Source organism: Polistes canadensis, unplaced genomic scaffold, assembly GCF_001313835.1.
Source record: "Polistes canadensis isolate GaletaPanama2010 unplaced genomic scaffold, ASM131383v1 scaffold_48, whole genome shotgun sequence".
NCBI classification, from domain to species: Eukaryota; Metazoa; Arthropoda; class Insecta; order Hymenoptera; family Vespidae; genus Polistes; species Polistes canadensis.
Window position 1 is genome coordinate 615421 of NW_014569595.1, and position 10061 is coordinate 625481.

The following is a 10061-nucleotide window of genomic DNA, read 5'->3' on the forward strand; positions in this document are numbered from 1 at the left end:
CTTATATTTAAAATTCATTCTACACTCTATTCAAACACGTATCGTATCTATACCATCGTTATTATTTAATTTGCTATTCCAGACATCAAAACGCGATCTAAGAAAATTGATACCTTTTGCTAATTATCCCTAGATACATTTTTAACGATACATTGACGCTTTGTGAGTGGAATTTAATGAGTAATTTTATTCCTAGGGTAAAGATAATTGTTAGATAGATTCTGATATATACCAACGATCGATATCGTTTTCAATTAAAGTGTAGAACATGTTTTTAAATTGTTTTATTATTAATTCGAACTTTGAAAGATAGTTTTGAACAAGTTAGTAGTGAAATTTAATAATTCGCCGTCTAAAAATAATTCATTGCCAGATGGCGGTGGTGTTGGCGAGTCTTGCGCTATCGTCTGATCATTCATTTCTATTCTAACCTTTTATTTACTTCGATCAATTTTCTTATTTTCTCTTATTGGAATTTAGTATAATAAATATATATATCAGGTATATAAACATTTATCTGTTAAAAAATTCAACTTTTGGTGCATCGTGCAGTCACTGTTCAAAATGTTTGCTAATTCATCCTTGTCGTTGTTGACTGTGCATTTATCAAAATTAATAACGTCAAGAAAAAAGTGGTCCTTGCGTTTGGGTATTGTTTCTTTATATATATATATATATATATGTTTCGTTATTTATATTATAAGTTAATTTAATATTTCTTTATTTTTTAAGAATATATTTATACATATGTTTTTTAAAATTTTTAATATTATTTCTCTTTATAGATGGATATCTATTACAATAATTCCTAATATTAATCGAACGAGTGTGATGTAAATAATGTTGAAAGTAATCGAAATAACGAAAAGTGAAATACTTGTAAATAATGAAAATCTTTCAAAGATTGAATCGGTGAAAAAGGTGGATCATAAATTAACGTATAACGAATTTTTTCATAATTATTTAATTAACAATCAACCATGCATCTTTGATTCAACGATTACCAATTGTTGGCCATCTAGGCACCAGTGGGTATCAAAAGACGCGCCAAATTTTGAATATTTCGTCGGACAGTTCGGTAAACGTTATTCAATGTTTTTTTACAAATAAAAATAAACCTACAAAATATATATTATTTTTTTAAGAATAATATTATTCTCTTATTTATATTTTTTTATTATAAATATAATAATTGATATATGATCTATTTGTTTAAATCGTAATATTTCATAATTTCTAAAGTGGTTTTTTGTTAATCATTTAACAGGTCAAGCAACAGTACCGATATACAATTGTCGAGTAAAACATTACAATTCTCAGCTTAGGGTCAGCATGAATATGCAAGAGTATATAGATTATTGGGTTAAATATAGAAGGAATAATTATATTGCCGATATGCCGCTTTTGTATCTGAAGGATTGGCACTGCGCTAAAGAATTCGCCAATTTAGTTTATTACGAAGTACCTTATTACTTTGCTTCTGATTGGTTGAACGAGTATTACATCGCTAAGCCGGAATTAAATGATGATTATATGTTTGTTTATATGGGTCCGAAAGGGACATGGTAAATTAAATAATAAATTTTATTTTTCTTATAACATCATTTTCTCTTAATTAATGATTGGGTTTTTATTTTTCAGGACGCCGTTGCACAAAGACGTCTTCCAATCGTACAGTTGGTCTGCCAATATCGTTGGTAGAAAACGTTGGTTGCTCATTCCGCCAAAAGAAGAAAATCAATTTCGTGACGTGCGCGGTGAATTGGTGTACGACGTATTTTCTGATGATCTTAAGGATCGTATTAAATACAAAGATTACGATGACAACAATCTTAAATGTATAGAGGTAATACAAGAACCTGGTGAAATTATGTTTGTTCCATCTGGATGGCATCATCAAGTCTGGAATTTGGTAAGCATTTTTCTATACATACATATATATGCAAATCGTTTAGAATTATTTTGTAAACAAGTCAAGTGTCGTTCAATAGGAAGATACTATTTCTATTAATCACAATTGGATCAATGGATGTAACATAAACGCCGTATGGCTGGATTTAAAAGAACATTTGTCTTCCGTCATGAAAGAAGTCGATGATGTTAAGGATATGATTGATTGGGATAAACATTGTCAAGTAATAATGGAAGTTTCTCATGGTATGAATTACGGACAATTTTATTCTTTCTTATCTTTCATTGCTGAGAAACGTTTAGATTTTATTACTAAAGGAATTAAAACGATTTCCTTTGATAAATACGAATATGGTAAAAATCATTGTTTTTTTGATCTGGAAATGTTAAAAACTGTCTTGGAAGATTTTATAATCGAAACTAAAGAAAAATGTATTTATAATTTAATATCTACCCAAGATCAACCTGTCGATTTGTTAGAAACAATTAATTGCGTCCTTCAAAACGAAAATTAATGATATTTTCTATTAAGATCGAGATTTTATAAATTAATATCGTCTGTATAGATCAATGTAACCATGTAAGGATAGATCAGGAAATGAATTTTAGAAGTGTGCTCCTTGGTGGTAAATAATACTTTATACATGTTATATGATCTAACCGTGTGCCCCTTGGTATATGCAATATTTTATACAGGCCATGAGATCTAGTGATAAAATTAGCGAGCTTACCACGTGCTTCTTGGTGATAGACAACACCTCATACACGATTATAAAAAAACCATATATTTACATCGATCTGTGTTAATATTTTTAAATTACATTTAAAAAAAAAAGAGAAAGAAAGAGCTGCAATAAAATTTTATTTTTTTCATACTTTTTCTAATCTTCTTTTTTTTCTAATTCAAAATCATTAATTATTATTTATTTTCTATTACGTTAAATTAATCCTTTTCTTAGGAAATGTTTTCGTATCGTTAAGACGTACGACCCTTAAATTGGTCGAAATAAAAGTCTAAAAAGATTAGAAAAAAATGTTCATCGTAACAAATAATTGTTCCGATTATAGTTATTATTATTATACGTCAACTTGTATCTCGATATCTTCCTCGTCTTCGGAAAGAGTGGTTTTTCCTTCGACAATTTTTGTTGTCGTCGCGTTTTGTACAATTTTTGTTGGGATTTCTTTTTGAGTCGAGTCCGGATCGGCTATAGATGAATTATTGTTTTCACCTTGCTTGGTGTGCCGCCATTTCATTCGACGATTTTGAAACCAAACTTTGACCTGAAAAGATATGACGATAAAATGATTGAGAATAATTTGATCGTTTAAAAAAAAAATAAAGAAATAAAATGAAATAATATACTTGAGCATCTGTTAATCCCAAGGTAGCAGCCAATTGTCTTCTGTCGGGTTTGGTGATATATTTTTGCAATGAAAATCTCCTCTCAAGGCCTTTCCTTTGCAACGAACTAAACACAGCTCTGGACCAAGATCTTTTTCTTCTGGCATTCGTTTCCATGTTGTTGTTGACGATATTCGACGATGCCGTCGTAGTTGTCACTGAATAAAATGAATAAAAAAACAAATTATACGGATATAAATGTTACTGGGAGGAAAAAGAAAACAAACAAAAAAATAAAACAAACATAATTTCGTACAATCATGTTCTTTCCCAAAAAGAGAGAAGAGAAGCCACCCAAAAAAAAGAAAAGGAAAAAAAAGTATCATCGATAAAGTTTAGAAAAATTTTGGCTTTAATTTACAATCCGTGTTTTGTGAGATTAAAAAGTATGCAACAACAAATACGTCCGAAAATTTACATATAGTTCTGAAAATATCCGTACGCCTGATAGATATTTTTAAGATTTCGCATAACCTATTCTCGGATTCCTATTGGTATTCTTCGAAAAAAAAAAAAAAAAAAAAGAAAAAATTCATACGCGTCCAATATATTTTTCCACCAAACAAAAAAACGTTCCTTCATCTTTCTAACTTTTATTTCTTCTTCGAAGATGTAATAAAACAAGGAAAAAAAAAACAAAAAAAAGAAAAGAAAAGTCTAAATAAGTCTTTAATTCAAACCCACTTAGGATGTTTAAAGTTCAACCCCCCTCTCCCTTTTCCTTTTCCCATTTCTTTTTCTCTCTCTTTCTCTCTAACATCAGTTATATTCGAACAAAAGAGAGAAAAAGATATAATGAGAGAGAGAGAGAGAGAGAGAGGAAGGGGTAAGAGGGTGCAGGGAAGTGTAGGGGCAGGGGTAGGGGGTAGGAGAAGGGTTGGTTGGTTCTGTAGAAAAGTGGCTGCAGAAAAGCACATCGATGCCACCGAAAAGGTTGAAACTATAAAGCTATGAAAGACAAGCGGTTAAACCGCTGTTTATAAGCGTTGTAAACGCACGGTGCCACTTAAGATGTCGTTTAAACACAGACAGGAAACACGAGAATACATTGGCGCATAAATATTTTGCCCTAGTTGCTTGCTTGCTTCCTTCCTTGCTCCTTCTTTCCTTCCTTTTTGTTTACTGCTTGTGCTATTAGGAAAACCAAAACGGTTCAAACAAACCCATATGGTGGCATTTGTTAATGACGTAATCCTGATCTTACACGATGTACTTTAATTAGGGATTTTTATTTCTTCGATGAGAGATGGGAAGAAAGAAAATAAAAAATACAAAAAGAAGAATGGTAGGAAAAAAGGAGGGGCGCGAAATAGGAATAAAATAATAATAATAAATTTTGTAATAAAATAAATTGTAGTTTTTTTACCTCTTGATATAGCACGGATAGCAGCTGGTCGATATAAATTTCCATAATTGTCGGAATGATTTCTTTGATAATTAATCATTGTTGTTTGAGTCTCGATTGGAGTTTGTCTGAAGGGATAAACGGAACTTGTACGAAGATCGCAACTTGTACAACTTCCGGGACAAGGACATGCCACCGTGGAAAATTGTACTGCCAGTGGTCTCAATATATCTTGAGATGGAATCATCGATGTCGGATTTGGACGTATTGCTTTGGACATTACGAATAAAAATATTATTTGATTTATTATTTATATATATATATTAATTTATAATTTTCTCATTATTTTTATTATTAATGATATATAATCTGGAAATTTTATATTGCTCTGACTAATTATTGTTCAGTTTCTGATGCGTTATATTTTAATTATATTATCCAATTATAGACATCAATAATAATTAATATTATGTTTTCAGTTTCAATATTATAATTCAAAAAAATCTATCATTAGAATATCTATTAAAGCAAAATTATTCAAAAGCGATAAAATATGTAAGTAAATATAATTTTAAAAATGAAAGAAAGTAAGAATAAGCATAGGAAATGTAACATTTTGACAAATCAAATTTGCAAATTGAATGAAATCGTTTGCATAATTATATTCCATATGATTTTTTCTGATGAAAAAATTCCAACACTGATTAATCATTTATAAATATTAATATTCTCACCTGTCCTCTTCGAAGAAAATTCATTGGACAAAATACGTTCAACGCCAAATTTCAATACCTTAGGACGATTAACTTTATCTAAGATATTAGTATTTTCGGTATTCATGGTTTTAAAATAATTAAATTACAATGATACAAGGTCGATAAAAACGATCAATCTTTTCCATCACTATTTAACACAGAACAAAACGATTACGATTAATTTGTTAAATGAACATCGATCTATGTATTAATCACGCACGAAATGATTATGATCACTGAGTGAAAGTGCATAAGGGTAATCCTAACGTTTTGCTTTGCTTAACTTAGCCAGAGTAAGAGAAGCCAGGTTTTCTTGAAGAGTTGAAAAATTTCAAGTCAGCTTCGTACAGAATTTATCTGTGATTGGTTAACGAAAGTGATGTAGGCGTGGCTTATTTGAAAACTCCTTCTTATTCCAAAACCGATGATGATGATGATGATGATAATAACAATCACGACGAGTATAATGATGATCTATCAATCTTAACAATGATCAATTTAATTATAATAAGATCATAAATTATTTATTAACGATAAATTTTGAATATAACGCACATATATACGCGTGATACTTTCGTATAAGTGAAATAATATTTGAAACAATGAAATATACAAAAATATTGTAAATAATATTAATGTATATATATATATTTTTTTTTTTTTTATAATGATCGTAATTGGAAGATATTGGAATAAAAAAGAAGAAGAAAAAGAAAAAAGAATAGAAAAAAAAGAAGGAAAAGGAAGAAAATATTAGAGAGACGTCTATGATACCTCCGGTGGTAGCCATATGGTTATCTTTCTACGTGGGCCTTTAGAGTATACAGTCACTTAGGTGTTTATTTGAAGAGCCATGTTTGAAGCAGCCTCAACCCACACGCCAAGAATATTCTTCGAAGATATGTACACATCGTGGTCCTCTATTCGATTTTATTAGGTTTTAGGATTTTCGAGGATCCACCACCGGATTTGTGATAATCAAAGCTTCGATTCAGTAGTCGATTAAAATCACCAATCCGATGGCTTTTATACTTTAGAACACGCGCTTATTATACTTTATATCTTTGACTATTACCTTTATTGTTCTGTCTTTTAATACTATTTTATCTACCTCTTTTTTTATTTTTTTTTACGGAAAAAAATTATTGTCATACGACGTGGAAAAATATTTTGCATGAGTAAAAGAAATGATTTTGTTCTCTTTTCTTTTTAACGTTCGAAACGCGCGCAAGTACGTGACAACATAATCATTCCTTGATAAAGTTTGTCAGTTTGAAAATTATTTTCCATAGGATCATAAATTAAAAGGTTCCTCTTGAGTCGTTGATTCTTTTGTGAATTTTGCAAATTCTATGAAAAACAAGATTATTTGACGTTTAACACACAAAAATATATATTTATGTGTTAAAAAGAATAATAAAAAAAAAAAGATAAGTAATAAAAAGATTTAAAAATTTACCGAAAATACGATTACGTTTCCAGTATTAGCCGTGTTCGAATTTCTCCTAATCGCAGTTATGATCAACGTCAAAAGATATCCACCAAATGCCAAGAACGAAAGTGCTGTTACAGCTAATTGAAATATTTTTGATATCTTAGTATCCTTCCCTTTTTCTTCGTAATGATCGCCACGTCTTTTGGGTAATTTGTAATTTCTTTTCAACGGCATGGCTATTGGTAATGTCGATTTTATTCTTCCTTCCGGTTGGTCGGATTTCTTAACCATCATCGATGTTTCTGAAATTAATTTATTTCACATTATTGTCAACGAGTTAATTTCATTTACGAAAGAAGGTGTGTGTGTGTGTGGTGTGAATTTCATTCCCCCCCCCCATGCCAAAAAGAAACGTTTAATTTTTAATAACAAAATCTTCTATAGGAATTAATTGTATTTTTTCAACTTCTTTTTTTTCGTATGTATAATAAAAGTGTTACGGAAAGAAATAAAATTAAATTAACGATTAATCAAATATTACAGTAAGTGTTGTGTGCGGAGAGAGGGGGGTGGTTTAAGTTTCAACTTTGAATAACTTAATGAAATATAATTATTTTGTTGTTTTCAAAATAATTTGATTAATAATTTAATATATCTAGATCATTTTTAATGATACTCAATTTGTGCACACACTTTTTATTATATATTTATTTTTTATTTATTTTTCTCTCTCCATTTGCAATATTTGAAAATCTACAGTAATACAAGAGTGCGAGATGTATTCTTTATTAATTAATTATTATTATTTTATATAGAAATGTATTGTTTATTATTATTAAAAATTATAAATAGTCGAAATTTTTCATTAATTATTTAAAATGTGTTTTCTTTTTCAATTTTCAACCGCACATTTATCTTATTACGATAAAAATATATTGTTGTTTATTACTAACCCAATATTGGTTTAATCGATGATTTGATTTTGATCAATTTATCCATAGGTAACTCGCTCAAACTTTCAATTTCATCTTGATAAATATCAAACAAATTTACACATTGAAAATTCCACAAAATAATTATGAAAGAAATAAAAATTCTATTAGAAATCATCGCGTACTGTGGTCAAACCGAAACTGTGAAAATCGGGTTGTTGTTTCTTTGTCATCCTGTTATACGTTTTTTTTTCTTTTTGTAAATGCTTGGTCAACAGAGCGGACGAGTACGTCAATTAAAACGCGCAGGATAATTATTTTTGAACACCCGTTACAACGGAGAACGAAAATTTCTCATCGCAGTCTTGAAATATTCTTCATAGCGTTAAAATGTTTTGCATTAAAGTGATCCTACAATTTGTCTTAATCTTAATCATTTTCGATTCGATTGTTTATACCAAAGCGAATGGTAATTTTTCTTTATTATCTTTCTTTTTTTTTTCAACATCTTCAACAAATAAATTAAAAAGATGATAATGATAATAATAATACACAAATTACTTTTTTCAAATCATTTATTAAATAGGAATGCTTGATAAAATCAAAACTGGTTTACGATATGCTAACGATTATCTGGAAATTGTTAAAGACGTTACCAATCTCGTATCTAAAAGTTTCAATTCAGATGATAAAAGATACACGTCAAAACGCGGAGATCCGGAAGAAGATGAACCAAACAAAAATCAAGATTTTCGACCGACCAATTTGATATCGGCATTTTTCAGATTATTCGGTCTTGATTCGCAAAAGATTGCAGCCATTGCCGTTAACAGTGTAATTTTTCTAGCACAAATGGTAAGTCATAAAAATAAAATAAGATAAATCATACTGTAAGAAAATTAAAATTTTTTAATGAAATACGCAAAAAATATATAATTAGAGAATTTGCGAATTTAAAATCTTGAAAAAAGAAATTATATTTTACGGAAAGGGAGGAGCAGGGCCGTGAACATTTGTAGTTCCGTCACTGATCTTCCATTAATATTTTATTTTAACATATTTTTAATTGTCTTTTTTTTTAGATCAGTTCACTGTTCGACTTACCACCAGTGAAAACCGACAAAGTTGATCGATCCGTCGAAGATGAATCTAACGATGAATCAACCCCCCCCTGGGATCCATTGAAATTCATTCTAGAAAATAAAAACGATAAAGTTAATATCAAACATTATATAATTAATATTATTTCTTCTTTTTTCTAAGTATCTCAAATTATTCTTTTTAAAAAAGGTTGTTTTACTGTTGTCTGTTATATAAAATAAAAATATTTCCAAAAAAAAAGAGAAAAACCATACAAAATAAAACTAACACGCATCGGATCTTAAGATGCGTTTCGTAAAAATAGAAAAAGAAAATAAAAAGAAAAAAAAAGAAATAAACCAAACGGAATAATCGTATAAACATCTCGATCGATCCAATTTGTAAAACAATATTATTTCCGTTTATGTTTAGATGAGAATATTGTTGGATGAGGCACGAAACGATGCACTTACAGATAAATTGATGGACACAATAGACGGTTTTGATTCTGCCTGCATAAGATTGTTACTATGTAAAACATCCATAGTGATCAAATCTGTTCAACAGTCATTGAAGAACAAGAAGTCAAATGGTATTGGTTCGTTTACAGCTTGGTTTCCGTCTAAAGAAGACTTCGAGAGGAACTCCGATGAGTGTGAGGACAAATACACAGATTGTAGATTATTTCCGGAATCATGAGTTCAAGGAATATATCAGGATAGAAAGAGAAAGAGAAAGAAACATATGATCTAAAGATATCCGATGAAATAAAACCCTCAAACAATGTGATCTATTAATATTATTATTATTGTTATTTATTTATTTATATATAGATTTTTTTTTCTTTTCGATTCTTTTCTTTTCTTTACTTCAATTTCTTTTACGGACGCTAATGTTTCGTATTTTTCACTTTGTACAGAATTATTTTTTTCATCCATTCAATTTCGCAATAAATTAGTCGCATTTTAAAAACTTTTCTCTTATACTGTTATCAAATTTTCGTCCATACAAACAATATTAATGTTTTCTTTTCCTTTTTGTTTTTTTAAGTTAAAATGAAGTACAATAATTATTTCAGTAATTATGACAGCCTCTATGTAAATCCATAAATAAAAGAACATTATTTTAATGATACATTTCCTATTAGAGTTTTAAGAATGAAATAATATATATGGAATGCAATTATTTTGTATCATAT

The 10061-nt window shown here is 29.2% G+C and overlaps 4 protein-coding genes across 4 annotated transcripts; 2 read left to right on the forward strand and 2 right to left on the reverse strand.

Annotated features, from left to right (window-relative positions):
• The first annotated feature begins 380 nt into the window (after nucleotides 1–380).
• On the forward strand, nucleotides 381–2788 carry LOC106785347 (jmjC domain-containing protein 4). Its single transcript, XM_014745733.1, has 5 exons — nucleotides 381–649; nucleotides 786–1078; nucleotides 1268–1565; nucleotides 1642–1912; nucleotides 1992–2788. Exons 2-5 carry the CDS (start codon nucleotides 841–843, stop codon nucleotides 2424–2426), a joined length of 1242 nt encoding a protein of 413 aa, XP_014601219.1. The 5' UTR covers nucleotides 381–649; nucleotides 786–840; the 3' UTR covers nucleotides 2427–2788.
• Nucleotides 2787–5976, reverse strand: LOC106785348 (H2.0-like homeobox protein). The gene is made up of 4 exons (XM_014745734.1): nucleotides 5396–5976; nucleotides 4683–4931; nucleotides 3278–3474; nucleotides 2787–3195 (listed from the first exon to the last, which is right to left on the reverse strand). The coding sequence occupies exons 1-4, from the start codon at nucleotides 5499–5501 to the stop codon at nucleotides 2989–2991; spliced, it is 759 nt and encodes a 252-aa protein (XP_014601220.1). The 5' UTR covers nucleotides 5502–5976; the 3' UTR covers nucleotides 2787–2988.
• Nucleotides 5977–6575: 599 nt separating this feature from the next.
• LOC106785366 lies at nucleotides 6576–7959 on the reverse strand. Its single transcript, XM_014745754.1, has 3 exons — nucleotides 7805–7959; nucleotides 6876–7153; nucleotides 6576–6766 (listed from the first exon to the last, which is right to left on the reverse strand). The coding sequence occupies exons 1-3, from the start codon at nucleotides 7848–7850 to the stop codon at nucleotides 6626–6628; spliced, it is 465 nt and encodes a 154-aa protein (XP_014601240.1). The 5' UTR covers nucleotides 7851–7959; the 3' UTR covers nucleotides 6576–6625.
• On the forward strand, nucleotides 7957–10025 carry LOC106785365. Its single transcript, XM_014745753.1, has 4 exons — nucleotides 7957–8252; nucleotides 8370–8638; nucleotides 8866–8997; nucleotides 9296–10025. The coding sequence occupies exons 1-4, from the start codon at nucleotides 8174–8176 to the stop codon at nucleotides 9560–9562; spliced, it is 747 nt and encodes a 248-aa protein (XP_014601239.1). The 5' UTR covers nucleotides 7957–8173; the 3' UTR covers nucleotides 9563–10025.
• The last annotated feature ends 36 nt before the right edge of the window (nucleotides 10026–10061 follow it).

Coding starts and splice junctions, on each gene's coding strand:
- LOC106785366 (XM_014745754.1), bottom strand. CDS start 7,850: ATGGATAAATTGATCAAAATCAAATCATCGATTAAACCAATATTGG. Junction 7,154..7,804: donor ATCGATTAAACCAATATTGG/GTTAGTAATAAA, acceptor AATTAATTTCAG/AAACATCGATGATGGTTAAG. Junction 6,767..6,875: donor GAAACGTAATCGTATTTTCG/GTAAATTTTTAA, acceptor TGTTTTTCATAG/AATTTGCAAAATTCACAAAA.
- LOC106785365 (XM_014745753.1), top strand. CDS start 8,174: ATGTTTTGCATTAAAGTGATCCTACAATTTGTCTTAATCTTAATCATT. Junction 8,253..8,369: donor TGTTTATACCAAAGCGAATG/GTAATTTTTCTT, acceptor TTTATTAAATAG/GAATGCTTGATAAAATCAAA. Junction 8,998..9,295: donor TAGAAAATAAAAACGATAAA/GTTAATATCAAA, acceptor GTTTATGTTTAG/ATGAGAATATTGTTGGATGA.
- LOC106785348 (XM_014745734.1), bottom strand. CDS start 5,501: ATGAATACCGAAAATACTAATATCTTAGATAAAGTTAATCGTCCTAAG. Junction 3,475..4,682: donor TATCCGTGCTATATCAAGAG/GTAAAAAAACTA, acceptor CATTTTATTCAG/TGACAACTACGACGGCATCG. Junction 3,196..3,277: donor TGGGATTAACAGATGCTCAA/GTATATTATTTC, acceptor ATATCTTTTCAG/GTCAAAGTTTGGTTTCAAAA.
- LOC106785347 (XM_014745733.1), top strand. CDS start 841: ATGTTGAAAGTAATCGAAATAACGAAAAGTGAAATACTTGTAAATAAT. Junction 1,566..1,641: donor ATGGGTCCGAAAGGGACATG/GTAAATTAAATA, acceptor TTTATTTTTCAG/GACGCCGTTGCACAAAGACG. Junction 1,913..1,991: donor ATCATCAAGTCTGGAATTTG/GTAAGCATTTTT, acceptor GTCGTTCAATAG/GAAGATACTATTTCTATTAA.